Source organism: Lutjanus erythropterus, chromosome 1, assembly GCF_056507025.1.
Source record: "Lutjanus erythropterus isolate fLutEry1 chromosome 1, fLutEry1.hap2, whole genome shotgun sequence".
Classification (NCBI taxonomy): domain Eukaryota; kingdom Metazoa; phylum Chordata; class Actinopteri; order Lutjaniformes; family Lutjanidae; genus Lutjanus; species Lutjanus erythropterus.
The window spans coordinates 34407390-34434473 of record NC_139317.1 but is presented as its reverse complement, the minus strand read 5'-3'; the positions used below and the strand labels follow the sequence as shown (position 1 = coordinate 34434473).

The 27084-nt window shown below is 38.3% G+C and overlaps 1 protein-coding gene across 2 annotated transcripts in view; it reads left to right on the top strand.

Moving 5' to 3' along the window:
- The first annotated feature begins 5023 nt into the window (after nucleotides 1-5023).
- slc6a2 (solute carrier family 6 member 2) overlaps nucleotides 5024-27084 on the top strand; it is a 36150-nt gene continuing 14089 nt past the window's right edge. The window contains exons 1-4 of one of the 2 annotated variants that reach the window (XM_084720559.1): nucleotides 5024-5178; nucleotides 9097-9566; nucleotides 12539-12670; nucleotides 15716-15953. In XM_084720559.1, the coding sequence (XP_084576685.1) occupies nucleotides 9275-9566; nucleotides 12539-12670; nucleotides 15716-15953 (662 nt within the window). In that variant the 5' untranslated portion in view covers nucleotides 5024-5178; nucleotides 9097-9274. Of the gene's footprint in view, nucleotides 5179-8574; nucleotides 8674-9096; nucleotides 9567-12538; nucleotides 12671-15715; nucleotides 15954-27084 lie in introns of those variants that run through there. The other variant, XM_084720553.1, reaches the window with a different exon arrangement.

Genomic DNA, 27084 nt, shown 5'->3' with positions numbered 1-27084 from the left:
AATTACATCACGAAACAGGTTAGAGAATAAAACATTTGCCTGATTTAACATGACTTCTGGTTAAGTCATGCCTGTGTCTGGTCCTCTATTCGAATACACAGAGACAGAAAATGTTGTTCGAATAGATAAAGATACAGATAATCATGTTTCTGTGCACTTCTCCAGGAGAGTAGACTACTCCATCTGTAAGGAGGCCATGGTGCTGTTACAACCTAATATATGCTGTTCTCATTACAGCTTCAAACACTCAAACACACACACAAAAATGCACAGTCTTGCTCCATATACACACACAGGAGGCTGAAATGAATGATGGAGACCGGGTCGCTTCATTAAAAGCCCGCTGTTAGACAAACTGTGATTACCAGCTGTGATTTCCACCTTCAATTTGTTTTAACCTTTTCAAACGTACAGAGGCTCATTTCATTTTAATCAAAATTGATGAGATGGCATGGAATCAATTAAGTCACATTGTTGCTGCTCTTACAACAGCGTGTCTCCTTCCCTAGCCACAGCTTCCTGCTCTCCTCTTTGGTCCCACACCCCTCCATCCTCCCTCTTTCCTCTGCATGGCTGTTGTATATTGCTGTATCCATTTCTGCCCTGCCTGGGGGGTGATCCTGTCGCAGTAGATTGTGGGAGATATGTGTTGGTAATCCGATTTGGTCTCCTCAGGACCTGAGTGAGTGAGCAGCCTCTGTTTGTGGACCCACGCTGGACACGGGTCTCATACAGATGAGAGACTCTCTGTGCCAGGCTGGAAGGAAAGGTCAGAACCGACAGGCCTCACTGTTAAATTGAAGTGACACTACTGTGTCCCTCAATTTAACCAGGTAGCCCGGCTGTCTCAGGCGAAAGGAGGATGAGTCCTGGCTGAGCTCCACTTCACAAGTTTAGAGCCACACGGCCATTTATTACAAAAACTTTGAAGGTATTTTACCTGTTGCGTGATGTTGATAGTTCCACTTACAGGAGTAAAAATAGTTTCTTAATATTTTGAAGCTGAAAGTAATGCTATCATTCATTGAAACTATGAACATATTTTTACATCTATATAAACAAAGTATATGCAGACTTCACCCAAGTTTACCCTGCGTGACCACAAAAACACAGTGCAACAGACTGACTCATTGTCAGCGCAGTATTCAACAGAAAATTTCAAGTGAGAAGTGATTTGGCTTTTTATTTAAAGGATGTTACACAAGAGGAAGTATAGAATAGACCTTCCTGCTTAAAACAACAGGATACCTGGGTGTGTATATACACTCCTGTGACCCCACCTTTGTCCTCTTGAAAAACATGGATGTATGACTTTAAACATTCTTCAGCATGCAGTAACATTTGCCCACAGGTTAGAGAAGTGCAGGTAAGTTGATGATGTGCGCTAAACACTGAACAGAATGAGAAAAGGTTAAGTACAGTTGAAGATATTGACTCCAAACCTCACACATGACACGACTGTAGCACTGGCTATGTTTGCATGTGCACTAATTTTCCACTCTTATGTAGAATGAATTTGATATAGTTCATGTAAACAGCATTGTTAATTAGGCCTTATTCTAAATAAAGCATTTTGTGGGATACCCTGGAATTATTCAGGTTTTAGGAATATTATTTGGACATGTACACAGCACATTCAGAATATACGGCCCAATTTTATCTATGTATATTTTGGGGGCTTTTGCATTTATTATACAGTACAGCTGAAGAGCAGACAGGAAAGGTGGGAGAGAGAGAGAGAGCTAATGACACACAGCAAAGCGCCGCAGGCTGGAATCAGACCAGGTCCGCTGCACAGGAGTGATAGCTCCAGTACGTGGAGTACATGCTTTACTAACTGAGCTATAAGGATATTTCTCAGTTGTTGTTTTTTTTTTTACCACATTTTGCGACCAGGGTGGGGACATACCATTAGGCAAATGTCGGCAATTGCCTTAGGCCCCAAGCTACCAAGGGCCCCATAAAAAGCCTTATAAACTTATGGTTGAGTTTTTTTGTTTGTTTGTTTGTTTTTGTTTGTATTCTACTTTGTCTTTAATTCATCGTGTCTTTCTAAAAATCCATAGCTAAAATTGCTTCAGAAAGCTTAATTCATGATGGTCTCAGGGCCTCATCTCTAACTTATTATAATTCAATGATCTTACTGCGCATCTGTAGAAATTAATCAAGAAGACAGCTCATGTAAACAAATAGACTGTTCTAAAATTAAGTGAAGGTACTCCAGAGGTGTTGAAAAAAGGAAGAAGTGACACGATAGTAAAAAATAAAATACCCACCCAAACCACAGCCTTTTCACCCTGCTGTCATCTGCCAAAAAAATACAGAAGTATCTGCTGCCCTAACACACGTCTTCAGAACAGCCTCTTTCTTGAGGCTGTGAGACTCCTCAATTCAACTCTGCCATAAATAAACGTTTATTTTTATGACTTACCATTAATTCAACGATTAAAAAGGGGGGAGAGCAACAGATGTCGAGGGCCAATGCCTGCTTTTGCCTCGAAATGACTCAATCAGCCCCTGTTTACAACACACGTCTCCTGTCCTGTTTACTGTCAACTCTGCGCATTGTAAAGAAGACAATTAGCCAACAGTGTGCCACCGGTGGAAAACTTTGAAAAATTACAATGTGCTATTTTGTCATGAAGCAAAATGGCTGACACAGCTCTAGTTACTTTCCTATAATTGTATGCACAGCTACATGTTAACCGGAATATTAGTGGAATATTAATTTTCATTATGTAAACAGCTCAATAGGAATATTATCTGTTTTGTAATAAAGGCAAAATAACAGAATATATTGTGCATGTGAACATAATCACAAACTAGGTATTACAGAGGCATCTTATTTACATTAAATGTCTTCCTCTTGAAGTCTGTCATCATCCACCTGAAATATTAGATGTCTTGTACATCATTTTATAAACATTTCCCTTAATTCAGCATAATATACTTTGGCAAGTAGTGTGATGTCCAGTGAAATTGGCAATAAAATTCCCTGAATTTGAACAATGCTTGGCAGCATGACATATTTTTGTAAAGATGGACCCACTGCTTTGTCTGCTCACAGAACAGACATGGCTTCTATCCAGCTGTGCAGTCCAGAGAGTTCATTTAACTCTGATGGGTGTTTATTTCTATAGATACTGGCATGGTGTGGAGTTTTACATGCTTTTGATGCGAGTCATGCAATCACAGAAACACACCCACACAACACACGCACCTTGCACCACCCCTGACTCCTGCAAGCTTGAGCCTGGCAAGCTGTCTCCTTCTGCTCTACAGGGAGTTCCTCCAAACCTCATTGTTACGTTTCCTTATCGCCCCCGATGACACCTTGTTGATTTTCTCTCTTCTATTATTCTCTCAGGGAAGTGATTGTTCCTTAATTCCTGTGTGATGGTTTAGAGGAACAGTGAAGGTCCTGTGAGGGCAAGTTTTGAGGAATCATCTGAAACATCAGTGGTCCAGTGCCGGTCTCTACAGCCCAGCGTTGTTTTCTTGCTCATGTTTTGGGTGTTTCACATCTCTGTGTTTGATTCTTTTCCAGATGTTTTTTTGGATGACAGGCAACAACTTTTCCTGTGTAATGTTCAAGAATGGGTCAGCGTAAGGTTGTGGAAAAGACATTTGTCTTTTACTTGTCAGCAAGACTGGCCAAATAAGGTGTGGAAGTGTTTATACAGTAGAAACAAACTCAAACTCATCCCTCTACGCTCCTTGAGACAGGGAAAAAACATGTTCAATCACTGTCGCCAGTGTTTCTCTTTTTATTTCTATTGTAGGAACAAATTGTGATGTGTGACAGCGTTTATGACTGCACAACAATATGTCCTACGCAACATTTACATAAGAGAAAATTTGAAATATCAGTATGGAAACTAAATGTACTCTGAATCTTACTGTGAGACTGTCAGTCAATTCCAGCCCTTATTTTCTTTTTTTTTTCAAGCGCTCTCACAGTTCAAGCAGCAATCATGCCAATCCTCCTGCTGTCAAGCCTCCTTTTTGTGCCCCCTAATTACTACCCACCATTCAAACTCAATTTGTGTGTAGCCCCCTATTGTGTTCTTCATTCACCAGTCACTTGGGGATTGAAGGGGTGTGACCAACTGAAAGATAAAACCCTTTGATATATAGATGAAGGAGAGTGCCAAAGAATCATGCTATTATTTTAAGCATTTGAGGACAATGGCACAGCATTCTTACAGATTGATTTTAGAGCATAGGTGTTGGTTGTGATGAGGTGCTGCTACAGAGCTCACTTTACGGCCTGCATCTTTGTGTAATTATGCATCATATTTTCCAGATGTGCAGGGAGCTGCTGAGAAATGTAGCTCTCTGTGACTTGGACACCTGACTCACACTGCTGTTTCTTCTCCATGAACCTATACGCAACATGTAGGGAAAAAGACTTAACATTGCTGAGGTGCTTAAATCTTTGTAGATACTGGTAAAGCCCTGAGAGAAGCTTAATGACACTCCTCCTTTCGTAAGACCCGGAGAGATTTAAACCAGAGAGTTTTAATGGGGTGCAGAACAAAACAAACCCCACTCAGGGCTAATACCACGACCTGATTACCATGTCGTAATGACCTGGTACTTTAAGTCTATGGAATGACAAAACAAATGGTCCTCAAAGTCAGAATGTCACTTTTATAATGGAGTATCAACAAAATCTTTTTTTAGATCAAGTTTTAGAATGTGGGCTCACATATACAGTTCATTTGTGACACAAAACATCTAATGAATGGTTACTCTCAGTCATTCTTTTTTATACTAGAGGTTTTCTGATGGAGGGTTGACATCAATGGCAGATTTAGTAGGAATTACTGGGACTGAAACTGTGAGGTCACCTAAACACTCAAGAAGGTGGGTGAAAGGTCATGATGGGGTGTGGTGTGAATGCATGTGTGTTTGTGGGGCAGGCAGCAGTGCATGTTTGTACAAGTAAGTCTAAAGGTAAAAGGGCAGACAGGAACAGAAGTAGAGATCTCTGTTGTGACCCTAACCAAATGCACGGGTTAAATCCAGAGGGTCATATACTGTGACTGCGTCTTGTCGCATTAGCTTCTCATCCTCAGGTCAGCGTGGTAGAGTCCGACCCCTGAGAATGAGAAGGGAGGTCTCAAGAATTGTATACCAGCCAGAAGCAGGGATCCGGGATGATCAAGGTAAAAGGTGAGCGATGATATAATTTTGCCTCAAGCGGTCCTGTACACCCTTCAGGTTCAGCATGATGGTCAAGGTTCAGTTCCTACCTGTTATTTTGTATTCTCCATAATAGCCACATTCTACCCAAAGCATTTGGATCTTTTAGTCCCAGTAACTACTTTTCAAAAGACTAAAAAGAAAGGTTGTGACGATTACCACATTACTGCAACACTGAAGCCATGTGATGAGCTTATTACTGTCATCACAGTGCATTTTATTTTGGAAGGTCAGTATCATTTTATTCCATTGTGTAATGCATTTGAGATTAGCACTGTCACACACAGGAAGTCAGAAACACAGCCACTGATTGGTCGATACTCAACCCAAGGCATCATGGAATTGCCAGTAGACCGCTAACAGCATGCTAACAACAACTAACCATACTCTAACTTTAACAATAACCATTTTCAACATGGAAAAATGGATAAATGATCACAAAAGAAATTCAGTGTGATTTAGTGTTTGATTTATTTTTCATGGATTTGTTTTACCACATCTCCAGAAAGACATTGCTGTTTAAGGCTGGATTACAGAAGAATAAGGATGGAGAAGTTCAGCGTTATAAGCAGGCGCTTGGCTGTGTAATGCTCTCTAGGTAGGAGTGAGAATTTTAAACTATATTCTAAATGAAACAGGGAACCGATGAAGAGACTTGAGTATGGGGGTAATATGAGACCGTCTACTTCACTTAGTAAGCAAGACAGGACAAAGGAAACAAGGACAGGGGGAAAACGAAAGCCACAGAGCTTTATATACATAAATATGCGTATGAATGTATATATACACACAGATATACATGTATAATACATATTCTACATACCATAAATATCAAGTTGTACATCATATTATATTGACCAGCTAACACCTCAGATTATCTCAGATGTCTTATCTATCAGCTTGCAACATAGGAAGGGATTTTAGCCATTTTGTCAAACCACTCCTTCACTGATATATCTCCTTTAGTTTTCCACTGTTGCAGCACTATCCTGCCTCCAGTAATAAGTGCTACCCTGCACATGAGATTTGGTGAGCATTAAGACCACTTCCTTTCGGCAGCACATCTAATAGACAAAGCATTGGTGTCTGTACGAGTGCAGAGGACATCACTGTATTGATGAAGGAGATAATCTTAGGCCATAGCAGATCTATCATGGGGCATGAGTACAACATGCCACAAGTTTCTAAGTCCTAACTGTGCCATTTTACTTGGGGTCCAATAAATCCTACTGATAATTTTACAATTAATCAGACTTGTCTGCATTTGTCTTGATACTTTAAACCACAATCAAATAATTTCCCCTCATGTTCCACTAGTTATCTCTTCCCCAATATCCCTCTCCCAGGCCTTAAGGCCTTAACAAAACTGGTTGTCTGAGAGCCCCTTAAGAGGTTATAAAAACATGTTTTTCTTTTAAAGTGCCAATCCTATTCCAATCTGTCCTGTATTTCAGTTCCAGGTATGAGTGACGGTTGTTTAAAGCATGTCAAAATGTAACTGAAATGTAACATGATTCCCAGTTTCACCCATCCACCCATCCATTTTTTGTTTTTTGTTTTTTACATATTTTAAGGGTTGCATTATGCCACAATGATGTTTTATGGGTAAAACTGGCATCTGAGCCCATGATGTTGTGTGAGGTTCCCCAGGTCTCCTGTGAGAAGTTGAGGATTGGTGAGATTATTGTGAGGGATCACGCCACCAGTTTGAGTAATAAAGGCCTGGACAGGGTAAGGGTGTGTGAGGTCTTTCTCTATAGACACACACACTGGAGCTTGCTCAACTGCCATAAATAGTTTAGACAATTGTTTAAGACAGAGAGCATAATGATACCAGGCTATATGGAGGAGGCCCAGGCCTCCATCCTATATGGTGGCATAATGTTTTGTCCGATTTACATATGCTTTTTTTTTTGTTTGTCTATTTTTATCAGCCCACAAAAAGTTGTTTATAGCTTTTACATGTCAATTTGCATCAGCACCATCATTATGAGTCACTGAAGTCCAGCTGGATTTCATCCTCAGCTCAATAAAGTCAGCACTTTATTGTTGGTTCATCTGTCATATGCCTTCTTCTCTAACTCCTGCTGCTGAAGCACAATGAACAAAAAGAACACATGAACTGGTTAGCAGCTGCAGTTTGTTTAAATGGTGGCTGAAATAAAATACTGCAAGTATTTGATCCAGAAAATCAGAAAATTCCTGTACTTTTGGGAAGTACTATCCCCTTTTGGGGAGTAAAATAATGTATCCTGAACTTAATTTAGTTCCTGCAGTGGAAAGGTTCCTCCAAAGGTTCCTGGTCCCCAGGGAAAGTGGAAACACGACCAATATGTCACCTACAATATGCACCTGCTTAACATCTGAGTCATTTGTGAGACAGTTTCCATCAAACTATGCTACTGTACATTACTTTGAAATTTTACCTTGAAATTTTCAGAAAACCAGTTATTTAATGTACATCAGACGGATATTTAGAAATACACTCCCCATCAAACACTATCATGATAATAACACAAAACATTTGGCTCGAGATACCTGACAATACCAAACAAAGTGCAAAAGAATAGAACTAAATCAGGAAAAAACAGCAGTAATAACACATTATCCGTTCCTGATACCTGTTCCTTTGCTTTACCATAGCCGCAGTTATTCGATCTTCACAAACAAAACGCCCAAAACCAGCCCTATTAGGCTTTTATAAAACAAGCACTGGAGAGCAAAGAGGACATTCATTGACTTTAATGGGATGAACTGATCAACCATATCTAATAGAAATCATTGCCACTGGCAAAAGCTGCTGTAGAATTGAATTACACATGGAACACAATGCTTTTTACGGCTTCTTAGAAAAACTGTAATTCAATCTGTGGAGTACAGAGAAGAAACAGATCAAGTCCGAATTAAAACATTAAAAAGTTTTGTTGTATGTGAAATTCAAGTACAGATATTAGGCTGAAGGTAAAGTGATCTTAAGACTCTTGTAAAATGTTAAATTACCAGCCTGATGAGCAACGACATGTGTCTTTTTTTTTATGTTGCACTTGAAATGGAAATCACATAAATAAACACGCAGATAGCTTATAAAATTCACATCAAGATTTTCTAAAGAGAATATTTGATTTCATATTATGTTCCACTAAACATGCATTAATCTTAAAACCCCGCTCTGATCCCGACTGATTGTTGAACTGACAAGTCAGAAGCAGATGCACAAGTTTATGAGAACTCCGAGCTCCGACAAGAGGCGATCCTGCCAAGTCGACATCAAACTGGAGAGAAAGTGTTCAATTATAAAATATCACGTGGAAGAGAGAGAGGAAACCGATTTAAAAGCTCGCATTTTATATGGTCTCTGCTGGAGAAGGCGAGTCTTATAGTTCCTTCAGAATGGGCAGTCTTCCCTCAGATGCATTTGGACAACAGCAGCATCGGGTCATGGATAGGTGTCCATAGCTTTACCAAGTACGGAGGAAAGCCTCGCAGCTGCATATTTTTTAATAGCTTAACTGACGGTGACATATTCAAATAACCATTTATCTTTCTTATTATCCTTATGTTTAATGTTTTTAGGTAAAAGTTTGATTGAGTAGACTCTTTGGCGCACAGTGGCTCAGTGCGCACGGTGACGTAGAGAGGAATTTGCTGTCTTTCACTTGACGTCTGCTATTGCTCTGCATCAGACTACAGATACAATGTTTTATCTTAATGCTCTACGGGCATTAGTAGTACACAGACGTTGTGTCTGTCTGCTTTAGAAGGAATAATATCGCCTATTCCTGCCTGCCTGTCCTAACCTGTATTTATCGCTGTGCGTAACTGTGCTGAAACTTTACGCACAAACACCAAACCACTCCAAACTCTGTTTTTCTCTTCCCTCCTCTCCAGCTCATGTACGCGGAGGTGTCAGCTGTAGTTTCGGGGGAGAACACTCGCTTGTCCGGGTTTTGTCAGCGGGATTTCCGTCCGTATCCGAGCGTACCAACTCCGACCATCTGCTCCGCCAGAACCCGCAGGGGGCCGTGAGAGCACCGGGCCAGCTTGGGCTTCGTACGCACCAGAGAAGATGAATATCCAAGTCCTGCCAGAACACAAGCTCTCGTCGGTGGCCCCGCTCAAACAGTGCAATGTGGAGAAAAAAGAGGTTGAACTGATACTGGTGAAGGACCAGAATGGCGTCCAGTACACCAGTTCCTCCATCATTCCCACCCCTGGCCACCGCGCGGGTCCCCCCGGATCCGAGGACGAGCGAGAAACTTGGGGCAAGAAAATAGACTTTCTCCTGTCGGTCATTGGCTTCGCGGTGGACCTGGCCAATGTTTGGAGATTTCCTTACTTGTGCTACAAAAATGGAGGAGGTGAGTAAACCATGTATTTCTGATCGCTTCATGCTCGTACACAGACGCATACAATTTTAGAAGAGGTCACAAAAGTTATGATGGCACCTCGCCAGGCTCAGGTACTAAGTCCTGTTGTAACACAAGAATAAAAATAGAAGGCCTGAACTGCAAGTTAGTAAGTCCATACAGTAAAATTATAGTATTTTTTCTTCATAGATGTTCTGTCTTCTTTTATTCAGGGTCAAGTTCTAACCTTTTCTATTTTCACTCTTAAACGTTTCGGAAAAAAAAAGGTTTAAACCGTCTAACAAAGCAAATACTACATCACTGTTATGTAAGTTTAAATTATAGTTATTTTTGCAATGTTGTAGCTCTAATTTAGGTTCCTTTAATCTTCTTTAATTGACTTTTTAATAGTCCCAGGTGTATTAATTGAGAAGTGCATTTAGCTTTCATGATGAAGGAAATACCTCATTTCATCAAGGCATGCGCATGGCGAAGGATACTGTGTAAAACATCTACAGCTTAACTCAATCTTGTGAGGCTGTCATGAAACGTGACAATATCCCCTGCCATTCATGGATCAAATTCATGATTCATTTTCTAAGAAGCTGCTGAATATACAGCTCAGTCACACATGCAATCACTTGAAATATGTTGAACAAATGACCAGGTTTGTGGTCACTCAGCAAGTCAAGATGCAGAATAACCGTTAAAACTGAAGTGTGTGGGTTAAAAAGTGTGTTGAGTCACTAACAACAGGCTGTTTATACAGTGTCTTTCCTCTAATATATTGCTGTTTTCCTTTCAAATATTTTTTTATTTATCTTAATAAACAAATTACATTGTTAACTAACACTGGCTCAATGCAGAGATGCTCTTTTATCATGTTTTCCTTGCCGATACTCTTCTGCCGATACTTCTGATACTGTTATCAGCCAATAACGAGTACCATTCCGATACCAGAGTCTTAAAAAAACTATTTTTTAAGCAGTTTATAGTCCTAACCTTGTATGGTTATACTATGATTCCTATCAGTATTGTGTGGCCTGGCGCAGGTAAAAATCCTTTGCAAAACATGAACAAATACATACAGAGAATGAATGGCATAAAACATGACAGTGTTCCATTTCAGGGTTAATAAATTACATGGTATTGGATCTGTGCATAGACACGCGTACTTGCCAATACGAATACAAGCATTTTAGGCAGTATCTGACGAATTTTAAAATATTGGTATCAGTATTAGAACAACCTTGGTTTAATGTTGTGCTTTCAGTTTATTATATCTATTAATAGCTAATAAGAAAGTGTTTTAGCTTACATGATAAAGACAGGCATGTACAAGTGGAGAGTCACTGTAGCTCTAAACCTAAGCCATAATGTTTAATTTGATGATTGATGAAATATTTTGACATCTACTTCCAAGTATTATGAATATCTGCTTCATACAGTTTAAAATACATTGTTCAGTTTTTTGCTTGTGTACGTGTCTGAGCTCAGGTTTACTCATAAAGTCTGAATAAAGGAGTAACAGACTGCCATCTGGCACTGTTTTCAAACCTACTGACCACTGAAGCCGCACCGTACTGAGAGAAAAAAAAAGTACAGTGCGTGTAGTTGAAGCAACAAAGGCTGGTTTTAAACACAGTGTTGTTTTACCTTCAACTCTCATGACAACAGAGTGCTCACCAGAAGGTAAGCCTTGTCCTCTGCCTCTGTGTCCATTCACAGGGTGAAAATCAACATGTTGTACTCAGTGCCACAAAGGGTCAACTCCACCACTGGCCTGTCAATCATATTGGCCCTCAGCAAAATGTATTCATTACTGTAGATAATGTGTCATTTGTGATGGACAATGTCAAGAACAATTCAATTATGAGAGCTCATTTCCTTGTTGGTGGATGTGCATGAAAATAGCTCTGAGCCTTCCTGCGTGTATGGTGTGTTTTCTAACAATGTCAAGACCCCTTTGAACACCTCTTTTTTTCCTGGTATTTTGTTACGTCTAGCACTTATTTCCACAATTAGCACATATCCTACAATGTCATTTTACTGCGAGCAAAATATAAGACACACTAAGGGATGGCTCAATACCACTTTTTCATGTCTAATACCGATACAGTAACCTTGAGGTCGGATACCAATCTGATACTGTCATATTCCCTCTCTGAAAAAACTAAGCTGTTAATGCATTTGTATGGACACAATGCTCAAACTGTGAAACAAATATTCTACTCCCATGAAGGAAGAAATTCAGTCCACATCATGACTCAGTTATAAAATACAGCTGCTTCTTTTTAGTTAAACCTCTTTAAACGGAGAAGATTTAGCAGCATTTTTAATTGTTCGGCACCATTCAAACATTCAAAATGAAAGTTCATAAATGCATATACAGCATTCGGCTGTTTTGTAATAACTCCACACTGTTGACACGAGGACAGCCCTGCTGACAGGTCTCACTTTTGTTCTAGCTACCGTTCACGTGGCACATGCCACTCATACGTGTTACTTGTGACTCATCTTTAATGGATCATATACTTTTTTTCCCAGTAGATATTGATTCTGAGTATTGGATTTGCGCATCCACTGCGCAATTAATTGAAGTATTATTGAAATCATAATGTGGGCAAGTGCAATATCTAAACTGCAGAAGCCACAATTTTTTGATAAAGGCAAAATGTGTGGCTACAGAGATGCTCTGGATCACAAATCTTCTCCTGATGTAAGAAAACATGTTTGTTTGGCATAGACCACAACAAACGTTACATCATCATGATTTTAAGAGTTTTTTCAGTAAAACAAGAAAAGTCGTGATTCAAATGATTATCATTCCCACTAATCGTGAATCATATTGCAAAATCTGTCAAAATAATTGCAATATGATTTTTTCCATATTGTACAGCCCAAATCTTAGATACACTAGCAGAGAATTAGCTGAAAAATACTTAAAAATATATAGCATGAAATGTAATTATTTCTCTTTCCAGGTGCTTTTTTGATCCCCTACATTCTTTTCTTGGTCATCGCGGGGATGCCATTGTTCTACATGGAACTTGCCTTGGGCCAGTACAACAGGGAAGGGGCAGCTACAGTTTGGAAAATATGCCCTGTCTTTAAAGGTGAGCATGTCTGTTTACTTCAGCCTTCATCTAACCTCTTAAACCGTTACAGCTCAGTCATGCTCCTCTTTGCTTCTCTTCAGTTTCTTGCCCTTTTCGTTTCATCCCTTTGTTCTTGTCTTTTCCTCCCCATAGGCTCAGAAGTGTCACATGTAACTAATCTCTCTGTCACGTCGCCTCTTTCCCTGTCACCTCTCTGTATTTTTTTTTAATATCTTTCCTTTGTACTTGCAACCTTACATCCCTGTCTATATTTATAAAATATTTGATTTCAAATGACAGAATGCACAAGCAGAAGCAAACCATTTAATGCTGGGGAAAACAATTTAACTGCAAGACAGTCAGCTAAATTAATCAGAAACACAAACAAAAATTTCAGATCAAACAAAACAAAACAATTTTTTTGTTCTAACCTGGGCTGGGAGGGTACTTTAAAAATGTATTCCAATACACTTACAAATTACCTGTTAAAAGTGTAGTCAGTAACCAAGTATCACAATATTAATGTAATGTAACTTGATTGCTCTCCATTGCTTTTAGATTACTTCAGTACCATACTTCAATACAATAAATGAAATTATTTAGCATAATACAATGTTTTGCATATCTATTTTTGTCGTTTTCGCTTTTTGGTTTATTGATTGTTTGTCCAAGTCTTCATATTCGTATTCGTTTGTTATGTGGCACTGCATGTTTACATTAATAGCGTTCCCGATTTCTTATTTCAGAGCAAAATAGTGGCAAGAATTTCAATTCAGTGAAAGCATTTTTTCACCAGAGGACATGATAATGAATTGGCACCTATAAAACTAACATGGTGGTATAGTGTTCTTTTTTTTAAAATGTATTTTAAAGTTGTAATCCTACTAATAATCCCTATTTTTACTTAATGTATTTGTAATGTGATTACATCTTTTAGTTCTGTAACTGTAATGGAATATAGTTACCTTTTTTGTGTCCAAATTACATAATCCCATTACATCCATTACTCCCCAAGCCTGGTAGAAACAGTGTACCAGTGCAGTGCTTACTAATACAAACATGTGGGTACAAGGGATCAAGATATCAGGCTAGGAAATAAGGGCGTAATAATCTGGGAGCTCAAAAAATAATTTATGCTGTACAGTTTTCAGTGAGTAGCCATTCTGGTGTCATGAGACACTGTATGATCATTACTGAGCAGCAAAGTTAGAAGTTTGAAAGATTGAAAGATTGGATAATGAGTCCTATGTAGCATAGCGTATATAGGCCTACCTGCAGTATGGAGTACAATATTGTACTTCCACAGGACTCGAGAAGCTTGAGCTGGTTCAGGTGTAAGTGGACTGATTTATTGTTGGTGTACAGGAAGTAGAAAAGCTTTCTTATGATGAGACAGTTGCAGATGATTGATTATGTCCTGTCACAGTGTTTAACTATCATAAACAGCAAAGGACATGATCACTACAGTCAGTGAAGAACTTTGCTGAGAATCACTGCGCAATATCAAAATGATGACGAGCTCGTCTAACCGTGAACTAACTACTAACTTCAAACTACTTCAACGTGCATGCCTGACCAAGCAGACCTAATGCCAAAACCACAGGAGTTATACAAAACACCTCTTCACAAAAACTCAGTGGAGGACCAGTCTCTGTTTCTACTCACATGTGACCTGACTCTGAAGGATGGTCATGCTCACATTAGAATTTGTAACTTTTCATTCATATTATTCATATTATACTCATAATACTTACTGTCCATAAAATTCTTCCCAAATGCCTGATTGTTGTTCAGTAAGTCATACTGTATCCTGATATATTAGAATAGGTATGTATAGTTCATTAGTGTATAATCACCTAAAAATAAGAATTGTTGTGTTTTTGCAAGAAGTCAGAATGAGCCATGTATATCAACCAAATACTACCATAAATTCTCCTACACATTTGGAGGGGGGGATAGACAAGGTGTTTGCAATCTGCAAGCTTAGTTCCCACATTGTAACCACTTTATTACCTCACATGTATGTACCTGTGCACAAATTAATATTAGAAATAACTCTGTAAAAAGGGAAGAAATATGCTGTACATTGTGGGCTGTAACCTAAAGCATTACATGTGCATCTGGAAATCCATAGAGCTGCACATAAGACCGGACTACATCTTACTCTCAAGGCTCATATTCAACAGATATTACTTGATACAGGATGTTTCAAATACTGTCAGATAAGTACCTCGGACTGCACTACTGAATCAGCACCAGTCAGTGCTTGTGTTGGCCTCAGTGCTGAGGAGGGTTTGTTTTTTTTCCTGGCTAGAATGAGTGGGTGATGGGTTTATGGCTCCTCTGTTTTCATGTGCGGACATCACATTCCAGTGGAGGCAAAACAACTCATCCCAGAATCTATCCGAGAAAGCGCAAAATGGTGGAAAGTACGCATGAACACACCGTGACCGTGTGTTAACGCTAAGATTTGGAGAGGTTTGATAAATGATGTGAATGTACCACACTGCTGACAGAAAGATATATACTGCGTGACTATGATAAGATGGTGAAGGGACAGAAATCTGTTGCAAGGTGCACAAGGCCTCAGATACTGTATGAGGCAATACTGACGTTTGTTTGTTGAAGAACAGAACTTTACTAAAGGTGACTTTTTATCTAAAAATAATATATAACACAGCAACGAGAGAGAGGGGAGAGAGGGGGAGAGACGTTCTTTGAGATGCAGCATCTGTTGAATATTATCAGTGCTTCAACCTTGTAAATCTGTATCTGTTATCCATGATTTGTTTGTTTGGAGCGATGACAGTTCCTAAAACAAATTTATGTAGGCTATTCAGTGTTAGCACACCTAATAAAGCAAATATGACTTGCTTTTTTAAAATGCTATGTGCACGTATCAGTAATTGGGATGCAGCATGCATTGATACAAATTATTTGAAGGCCACGGTCGTCTCTAAAGAGAGTGTGTATTTAAGAGTGTTTGCACTGGGCTGATGTTCCTCTGCAACATATAATGATATAATGTTTGTTCTTCCTCACTAATACGTCTCTGTTCCGCAGGTGTGGGCTATACAGTGATCCTCATAGCTCTGTATGTTGGCTTCTACTACAATGTCATCATTGCCTGGTCCCTCTACTACCTGTTCTCCTCCATGACCAGAGAGCTACCATGGCTCAGATGTGGCAACAGCTGGAACAGCGAGAACTGCACTGACCCCAAAGCCATCAACGGATCCCTCCTCGGCAATGGAACATCTTACGCCAAGTATAAGATCACCCCGGCAGCAGAGTACTATGAGTGAGTCAATTCTCAAATTCATTGTAATTAATTCATCAGATAGTGATAGATAATTGCATGATTCACATTTCATGTGGAGAAAATCTGACAACTTTGTGGGAACCTGACTTTCTCAAGTTTTAAAAGGAACATAATGTCCTGGACAACACTTCTATTCAATCATGCAATTTCAACAAAACACAGATCAAATAACCCACAGTCACACTGCTGTGTGATTTCTGCTGTTCCCATGCAACTGTCTCTGGCAGCGCTCTTATTAACACATGAAGGCTGAGTCTTTACTGACATCTTTTCAGGTCCCTGAAAACCCAAATCCACAATAACCCCTTAACTATGTCACTTATGACCTTGTGTACATAATAGTAAACATCTAAAACATATTAGAAATTAGTTTATTAGTATATCATAAAATATATTATAAAATGTTTGTGCGTTTGAACTGGACATTGTTAAGCTTGGACATATATTAAGAAAGTAATGCAATTAATTCTGGGAACTAACCAAAAAAAAGTTGGTAAAGGTGTGCAACAAAGCCTCTGGTCTTGCTTAATCTGCCTCTTTGAGTCTGAACCAACTCAGCATCGGGGAAGTGAAGCTGTCAACATTATATTGCTCCAGACTCCATTGACAAAAACAGTAATTTTGGAAAGTGATGTCTTACAGCAAAGTGATGGTGATTTTTTAGATAGTACTTTTTTTTGTGTGGCTAAAGTATGTCTTGCTTCTAACCCTGTCCACACCAGTACATTGTTTACCTTCCTACACAGTGACTCCTGAATCAAAACGTGATCTGCCACGCCTACAGTCTTGAGAAATGATCTAAATGGCAAAACAAGCTGTTTTTTAAAACTACTAAACTTCTAATAGTTATGAAAGTTTATTTTAATTCAGATTTTTGTGGATCCGTCATGAGACACTAATTTTTGATATCATATATGCATTCTTACTAATTCAAGCTATTTGGTAGATGTCAAAATGCAGCAATCTTAACCAGTTACACAGATGGATGCTACTAAATATTTTGACCACAGTATTGAACATAAAAGCTTTGGCCTGCATGTGCCCAGTGACCACTGTCCTCTCAGCTTTCTGTTTGGTTCATTGTCTGTGGATGTTTGTTTCTTTTGGACACTCATAACTGATCAAATTTGGCTGAGTCAGTATTTGACTACAGTCCAACCAACAAAAAAACAGCGGTGCGAGGAATTGATTCTTTCCTGTTTAGTACAGTTGTCTAGTTCACTAAATACATGAAACAAGTGAACCACTATCCACAGGAAGGGTGTCCAGAAACCAAAAACGTGAGCAAAGGAGTCCAAAATTACCCAGCTGTAACCGTTTGCACTATAAAAGGTGTATACATAAAAAGTTCAAATGCAGTCTTTGAAGTGCATAAAAAAGCTCCATCTGTTTATACTTCAAAGACAGCCAGTTCTTCCCTAGCTTCTGTGAAGACTGACTGTGCAGCCCAGAGGAAGTCTGTGAAGTGACTTGGACAGTACAAGGGATACATGCTAAGCGTGACGCACACAACACATTGAGCATGCGTCTCAGCAAATAATTGAGCTTGTAAAAGTTCCAGTCCCATTCTGCTGGGCTGCTCTGTCTTATACAGATACAGTTTATTTAATCAGTATCCCTGGATATCACTCAGCCTCCAGGAACCTTTGATATATTTTAAGTAAGTAACACAAACATGAGGAGGTCAGCATTCACATGAAAGCTTCACCAAAGGCTTGTGAATTACTACAGACCTTCAAAACAGTGATGCAATATCACTCAACAAGTAGACATGGTCTGTAAAATCAGAAGGTGAACTTTACGTTCCAGGTGAACTATCACACTTCAGTCAGAAGAAAAAAAAATCAGTAGATGTGTCCAGACAGACTGCCAACAATAGGATGCTTCAAGACAGATCTTGCATGGGGTTCGTCTCTGTAGGGGACAATAAATCCTCTTGCTACAGCTAGCTTTGAACGCAGGAACAATGCCAAGGCACAGCATGAAAGAGTGAGGCCAACTGAGCCAACATTTCTCCTGCTTCACCTTTAAGAATCTTCTATATACACAAAACCTATTGAGACTATTATTTTCAGCTATTATGAGAGTAGCTGGCAGCAAGATCCAACAGTAAAACAAACCTGTTGTAAAAAGGAACATTCTTCCAAACAGAGATAAAATGGGAAATTTCTTATCATGATTAGTGAAAAAAAAAGATCACAGTTATCAGTATTCTTACGTGTGTGTGTGTGTTTTTTTTTAATGTTCTCAGAATCTTCAGAAGGTACTGATACACCACTGCAATTTAATTTCATTTCAAGTTTGTTATTGAAAACAACAATTTGAAATGTCATCATGTCCTTTACATTGAGTTTTTCAAACACACTTTCAACAATAATTAAAATTTGAAACACTAATACTAATCATCAGGAATTTTATCGTGGTTTAACATGAAAGTGGTAGTTGTTTCACTCGTACTTTCAGACTTACTTATTTTGCACTTAAGCTGGCATGCTTTGCTAGTTCGTAGAGTTCGGGCCCACTAACCAAGGTTCTTAAAACAGTACACAGCATGAGTCTTCACGGGAATTTTGTTTTTCAAATATAAATAATAATAATAAGAAGAATAAATTCAAATATTTCTGAAAAGTATACATTAACGTGAATTCAGCAGAGTAAAGATAAATCAGCCTATTTTGTAATCCCCCCACCCACAAAAAAGCATTTAATTTACACAACATTGACAAAAGGCTACCCATGAATTTTGGTGTAAATTATCACAAAGTGTAATAAATTACTTTTTACTTATTACTGGAAAATATGCCTCTCTCTCCCTTGTTTGCTTTTTGGCTAGCAGCTGATGTCACCTGCCGCACATGCAGGTCATCATAAGACAGCCTACCTAGGTCAAAAAGTAACTAAGTAACTCAGAGTTACTCAAAAAAATAATAAAAAAAATAATTACTGTTTTGGAAATTGTAACGCCTTATTTGCCACCAGGAAAAAATAATAATATTTCAGTAATGTATTACTGAGTAATATATTACTGCCCAACACTGATCACGTGAGCTAGCTAACCTATCCACTGCATTGAATTAGTTAGCTACATATTATTGAAACATTATGGCCAGTTAGTGTACACTCCACAATGGATCATTTTAACTTCACAAGCAAGAGACTCTGACCATCAGTGAAAGTGCAGAGGAGACGCTAACACACCTAACATTAGCCATGCTGCTGACTTAGCAGCTACAGGTGAACGTAAACAAGCACAGATCTGAAAATATTCAATGTTGCTCTCTCTCTCTCTATCAGCTCAGGGGTCCATGGCCTGAAAAACACTGAAGACCTCTGGTATACAGTTTTACTATTAAGCTCGTATTTAAGCTGTTTTACTATTAAAGATTTACAGTACAGGAGGCTATTCTTGACCACACACAGCTGTACTATTTATGATAATATAGTGTTTGCAATGTCACCGATCTGCTGACACTATAGATAATGGCATCATGCAGAAGACACAGATGTTGTGCAACTAGCAATTTCCTATTTACACATTAAGTAGAGACATTGGCATTAATTTGGAGCCATGTTTCTGAACACCTGATGAATGTAAATCCATTATTCACACTCCTTTAGCTCTGTTTTCAGCCTCCACAAACTCCTGAGAGAGAGGGCACTCAGAGAGTGCAGACTTCTACCAATGCCAAATGCCCTCTCACAATGTTAACGAAGTGAAAAATAATTTGTGTATCCACCCTGTGCTTCGGATCTGCTCCAAGATTTAATGGGTTCTTCCTTGGCCCCTGCTACACCCCTCTTCCACAAAGTTTCATGAAAATCGGGCCTGTAGTTTTTCTGTAATCCTGCTGACAAACAGACAAACAAACTGCACCAAACCTCCTTGGCAGAGGCATTAAGCTACTATTTTTGGAGCATTCAGCTGCTAAATGCTCCACTATGTTAATCATCTAGTACACTACTAGATACCACTAGTAGTAAGAAAGTAGTGTGGGTTTCACACATGAAAACAAACATGTATACATATCTTTTTCTTTCTTTTATGTCTTTAGTATGAACATATTCTGGATTTGAGAATACAGTTATCTTAGAGTTAACAGCACCCAAAAACAAGTCTTGGACAATTCATCATCTTGAATTGAGCTCTCAGGTAAATGTAATACACATCATTAAAATTATATCACCACCAAATCAACAAACCCTTTAAAGACGAGGGAATCACTAGGAATTTACAAAGAGGTTACTTAATCATCAAATATCATATGATGAACCACTAACTAGAGCCATTTACAATTCTTAACATGGATTATCAGTCTAACAATTTAGCTGCTCAAAAGATTGCAGAGGGCATCTTACTGTATTTCTGCAAAAGGTTCAATAAATTTTAATCATATATCATATCTAATACAAGTTAGCACTGTAATACATACACTTTTGAGAAGAAGAAGCTGGTATGAGGGTAACATATGAATTTAATAAGAATATATTGTAGATCTCTTTATGACTTGACTTAATGTTGGTGAATGAAAGTGAGTTTTAAATCATACAACAGGGGATGTTCGGTAGATGATGAGTGGAAAGGGCTATGTGAGGACAACCAAAAACATAGCCTCTGCCAAAACACTGACCTGGAAAGAAGAGATTGTGGGCATTTCTCTGATTAATTTTATAACTTTGTGCAGCCTCACGAAATCAGAGAAAACTCACGGATAAAAAACTCCCAAATCATAGCATCATGTCCATTAACTCTGGAGAATGATGCTTTCTCAATGTTGGCTCATTGCTTAAAGGCAATGGCAAATCATAAATCAGTTGGGGTCCGTATTTAAAGACTTCTTAAACTTATTCTTCATCAGAGGTGCTTGTCAGATGGTCGAACAGCTTTGGAAACCCACTCCTCCTAAACCTTTTTGATTTGGGAGGGTTGTGTCCGATAATATCTGTAGCTTTTGTAAACTGACAACCCGACATTCACATCCACACCAAGCAGTGATTGACCAGGTATGTGAAGGTGAAAAAATAATAGGGTTTAAAAGAAAAGTCTGTGATATATTTACGGAATAAAGCGGAAAATACTACGGAAGCAAAGCTGAAATACTTGCTTCCCTGATAACAACTCTGCAGCCACAGTGTCCTCCTTTGAATTTCTATTCAGGCCTTTAACTTGCTGTAAGTGTTTGCCCGTTTCATGTTAATTAGAGTTCAAATTAGTACAGAATATTTACTGAATGAGTAAGTGTGTGTTATGAGTTGTAATCATTAATAATCTTTTAGAAGGAGTACATGTTTATAACGGTTAAATATCTTAATGGAGTCTGGCAAGCAGAAGGTAGGCAGTCACTGAGCTCAGCCTCCAGAGTGTGTAGTTGTGTAGCAGTGGGCTTTTGTTTTCAGGATAATGAGCTTAGCTTTACATTGACAGACAGGTGTCAGAAACAGCAGCTTACAGTAGGACCTGTCCTCACATGCCATTGACAAATTACAGTGTTGCACTCGTCTTGCACTCCTGCAGTGTTCTTGCAGCCTGCCTGAGCTTCTTTGAGTCTAGGGAGGAGGGGGCAGGGGGAAACAACTCACTTCAACCATAGATTGTCTATTAAATAGGATTTCAACCTTTTTAATATACCATGTATGGTTCCAACTCTATTCAGACTGCAGTAATAATTTTTGCAATTGTTACACCTTTAACTTCCAAACTCTCTTTTATAATTTTGTGCACAGCTTGCATAGAGTGCAACGTAATGAATCTGAAAGTGTGCACCTCTTATTCCATATTTAAATGATTATTGCATCTCATTTGTGACAGTTTTTCAACCTGCCTTCAAGTGTGACCATTCGAAACAGCTACAGACACCTTTGCCTTTCAACATGGCCAGACAATATGTCATACAACCTAGTTTCTTTGTTACGTGAACACAAAGTTGACATGCATATACATACTTGATATGCACTTGATTTTTGAGTATGGTGCTCATGGATGCTCATGTCCCACAGTGCAAAGTGTTATATTTTTAAACAAACACTGGGCTTTCTGTGTGGGTCTTCCTGCTTGCAGCATAATCAATCATGTAGACGCAATGTATGACAGATTCTGTTGCAAACTTTAAGGGAATAGAAAATAAACTGGTGTTATTTAACCTTGATCTCCAGAGTGTTTAGTTTTACTTATTTATCAAATCATGATTTTTTGGAAAAAATCTTAAACTGTCGATGATCTAACAAAACCAAAATGACAACAACAACACGTTTCATTAGCATGCAACCATTTCCTTTTTCTTTACATCTATCCTGAGGCAACCACATCTGATTTAATGTCAAGGATAACTAGACTTGATAAATGGCCCTCATTTAAACAAAAAGATCTAATTACATAGACACTTGAGAAGATTGCTTTCACTTCAATCTCACACGCAATTAAACATATTTGTTGAAAGAATTACTTTTAAAATAACAAGGACAGAATCATTTGCAGTTAATTAAATAAATAAGGTTGAAATTAGATAGAACCCCTCAGCTGTGTTTTGATTCTGTAGTCCTTTTGTATTTATGTATTTTTTGCATGCCCTGTTTCTCCTTCTGTAACCAACATTAAGACCAGACTGGATGCAATAGTGTGCCAGCCTCAAGTATACTGAGATCTGCTAATGGCAACACTGTTAGGATGGCAGTGTAACCAGCTCACTGAGTGACGATAAGAGTAAATGTGTTTAGAGTAACTGGGCCAGAGGGACCCAGATTGATGTTATAGTGACCATTTACTGGAAGTGCACTATCAATGCTATCAAATGAACAAGGAGGCCTTGGGGCATTGCAACACATCACCAACACAAGGCCTCCAGGTCAGAGCACAGACTCTAGATGTCCCTCCCCAAATTAACTGAGGTCTTCACGCTGCTATCTGCTTCCCCAAAGACTGAATAGCTTTGAATTCATTATCAGCCACAAGATAAGCGTATGCGAAAGAGGAGTTTCACAGATCCTTCGGTCCCTTTGGATTAAATGTCTGAACATACTTCAGTTTGCGCTTTTTTTTGTGTGCTGGGCTGTTGTGTAAGCAACCTGTGTATCAGATCCAAATCCAGTTCCGCTGTTTGTCAGCTCATAGCGTCACATGCTGACTTAATTGAATCTGCCTTGAGGCAAGTTTTAGGAGAAATGTGAAGGCAACACAAGTGCTTTTAAATGTGTTACTGCAGAATATTGTTATCCAAATTAAATACAAACCTGTTCCTGGTTGTAAGGGACTACACACTGTCCAGGATTTTTTCCTGTTTCAGCTGAACATGTCCAATGAACACGTGTAATGGTAATTGGAAATATGCAGACAAAAATAAATAAGTAAAGGAAAATTAATATAGTTTTGATCTGTCTACAACAACTTACTGTAGAATGGGCAGAGTGGTGAATAAAAGTATCATTAGCTGGATTATGCTGCCCTCTATTGGCTGCACATTGGTGCAGGATAAATATGAAAAAATGGTAAATACCGGTGCAATAATCACAATTTGGTGCAAAAGTCACCTTTAATAAATTATAACCTAGTTATGAACAACAAATACAGAAAAGTTACAACACAAATTGGTCCAGTTAAGAGAGTATAAACAAAACAACATAACCACATACAGACTTAAAAATATACTGGAAAAAACATTGGAAAAAACAAAACAAAACCCTAAAAAACCCAACCAAAAACAAACAATTTTTGCTTTCACTAACTTATCTTTACATGTGAAGTTCATGAAATGGAGACAAAATAAGAACTAGAGTAAGAAACAAAAAGCAAAGAAATAACAACAAAGCTAATATATCTGACAAAAATACTAAACCAACTATAAAATAATAAGAATAAGAATAATAGCAAATTTAAAAAACATGAGACACAGCAATTTTCTGTTTCCATTGCTCATAGTAAAAAGCCATGGTGATTATATCCATTAAAATGTTCAATTTCAGCTGTATGTTAGCTGTGATCTTTTCATAAATGATCACTTCATTCTCCTGTTGTCACAGTTGCTGTGTTGGGGTTTTGGCTGCAGTCATAGATTGTAATAGTTTTTTGGCTATTTATAAAAGTAAAGTATGTAAAATAATTACATTTTCTTTTTTACCATCTGATTTCCAAAGAGAGTTCCTATGATGAATAACTTTGGGTCCAAGTTTTGCATCCAAGATTAATTTATTCTGTTTCATTTTTAACATCCTCCCAGTACCCCTGCAGATTTGGACAGGCCCATAATTTACGTTAGACATCTCCTCCAACATAATCCTGAAGATTTTCCATATTTAGCCATTATGACAGGAGTTCTGAAATATCTGTTTTTGACCTTCAAGTCAAACTACCTTCAATTTGGGTTTTTTGCTACTTTATGAACAGACAAGGATGTTTCATCCTATTCGTTTGCAGAGATTACAGTGTTCAGTTCCAGTCCCCATCTGTTTTTACCAAATTTATAGTCTTAAAATTGTGTGACAATGCTCCATAGAATCTTGAAATAGTTCCTTTCTTCAATTTTCTACTCTACATCTTATGAAAAGCTGTTCTATATTAAAATGTTCTCAGTATGTTTTCCTAATCTTTTTATTCCTGGAGATAATGTGTGACAGGGCAGGGAGCTGGATAACATTTTGAGGAGATATAGAAGCAAACCTGACAGGCCCATACTGTTACCAGATGTCAGGACAGCGTATTGACAGCAGCATCTGACCAGTGGCTAGAACAATTTTATGTTATGTACCACATTAACTTTGCCCGTACCCACGATTGTAAACTGCAGTTTTGCACTTCCTTCCCACTACTCTGAGCAGACATTCAAAGAATGAGCTCACAGCTGGAAACAATATTTAGACAGGGGTGGAAGAGATACCATTTGTCTCCCTTTGTTTACTATGTCATGATAAAGCACTTGAACCTTTGAACATTCACCTTGATCTGACAGTAAGTGTTTGGCCTGAGGAGGCTGGCCAATAATAGCAAAACAATACCGGAGGTCATTACTGACCGTTTCAAAAGCATGTTCAGAGAGAGAGGAGGAACACTGTTAATTCACTTTAAAAGCCAGTCAACAGATGACTGATTGATCCAGTTTCACTCAGCTTTTGCCAAGATGGATACCTCTACTTTAGGTAAAAGATATTTAATCTACATTAGTGTTGAAAATTTTTGAATTGATTTGTTTTAAGACATTTAACTGAATACTTAAGCCAGTGATGAACAGTTTATGGTGGAAATGCTGTGTGAAGATGGAGTGCTGCAGGGGTGTTTCTAGGAGTTAACAAGGTCAGCGGCTGAGTTCAGCATTTTTTGTTGGGTGGTCCCTGCTGTTCTGTCTGGAACTCTAGTGACAAAATTTTGTTTCACTTTACTGCATTGTGTGACTACAGCAAACATATTATTATTAAAAACATCTCAAATGAAATGTATAGACAATTTCTCTGGACAAAACACACCTCAGCAGGGCTGCTGGCACCAATGTTTAATTGCTACTTTACTTTTTTATTCTGTTTTTGAATTTTTTATTTGACTATAAACCAGCAACCTAATGATGGTACACTGAATTCACAAACACATTTTTACTAAGGTTGTCCAAAGTATCAAAGCATTGATACGTTTAAATACCACATGTTTAAAAATCATAGGATACAAAATTTCAGAACTATACAAAAAAATATACAATTTTAATGTATGTATCATTTCTTTGTACACACTCAATAAAGAGGCAAATTCTATACCCCCCAAAAGATCTTTATAAAACTTTGGTCAAAACAAACCCCAGGAAGGCTGTGTGACACATCAAAATTATTTTTGTCTCCCACCAGCATGCTGGGAACTGCCTCTGATTGGCTAGTACTTGTTGTCTCTGGCTGGTTATAGAGGTTATATGGACAGTATCAATACAGGTGTGCCCTGAGATTTTGGGTTGCTCTTTCGTGTACATTGGGTAGAAGACGTTTGAAAACTGCTGAAAGGGAATACCGTGTTTTTTGACCATCTCGCTTTTCTCCAAATTGTGTAACCAACTATCAAATAATTCTATATCCTAAATCATGTATCACATTAAGAATTGCTCATTGCTTAGCCCTGCTCTTTGGCAAAAATGTCACAATGCACCAGCAGCAGCTATCACAGTTATGTAGAGTTTGCCACAGATGCTGGAAACTTGAATGGCCAGATTGATTTATATGGAATACTTAAATACAAAAAAAATTACACCAGTTAAAAAATTTGAAAATGAAATGAGGTGTCATAAATGTACATAAATCTATGATTCAATTTGAATCATGTCAACAGTACTGTGATGTGCCAGGTCTGTATGTTATGTGCTGATCTAGAGTCAGTTTGGCAGGATTTAGATATAAAATGAATGATTTTATTTCAAATATGTATCTGAATGTATAGATGTTATTAATATGGTTTCCATATAAAATAAGTCTACCCAACCAGCAGATAAAAGCTTCATCTTAAAGCAAAGTGAAAAAAGTACCCCAAATCTGTGAGAAAAATGTGGACCTGGCAGCCCTGCCATGGCCGTTACTGAGAACTCACTCTGTACATGGGTCACACAGTACCAAGTGAGCTACTGGGGTTCTCTTACTTATCATTTCAAAGTCACAAATTGATTTGATTTTCCAACGTAAACACTAATGGCTATGCCATAGTTAGACTGCCGAGTCTTGATTTGTAAAGATCAACTGGTTCATTGGTTTTATATATAAATGTATAAAAACACATATGACAGAATACGCAGTATGTGTCACCAGGGACTCCAGTATGCAATAAAGTTCACTGATAAACCACACAATTGTAGAGCAGCATTAGGTCTCATGGTCAAATTAAGTTTTTACATCATGTTGACATTTCTGTCCATAGTTACATACTCTTTCTCTCTGAGTTTCTCCTGCGTGCCCTCATCACATTTTATTAACAGAAGCAAGGGCTGGGGCTGGCCAGGAATTAAATTATTTATTTTTCATGATGACTATAGATTTTTTCCTCTGTCAGAAAGATTTGGGGTTGGTCAAAAAACATTTCTGGCTACAGCCCTGGAAGCCTGATGCTGACACTGCTAATAGAGTGCTCTAAAACATGTCCTAAGAGAGCCTCTGTCCCGTG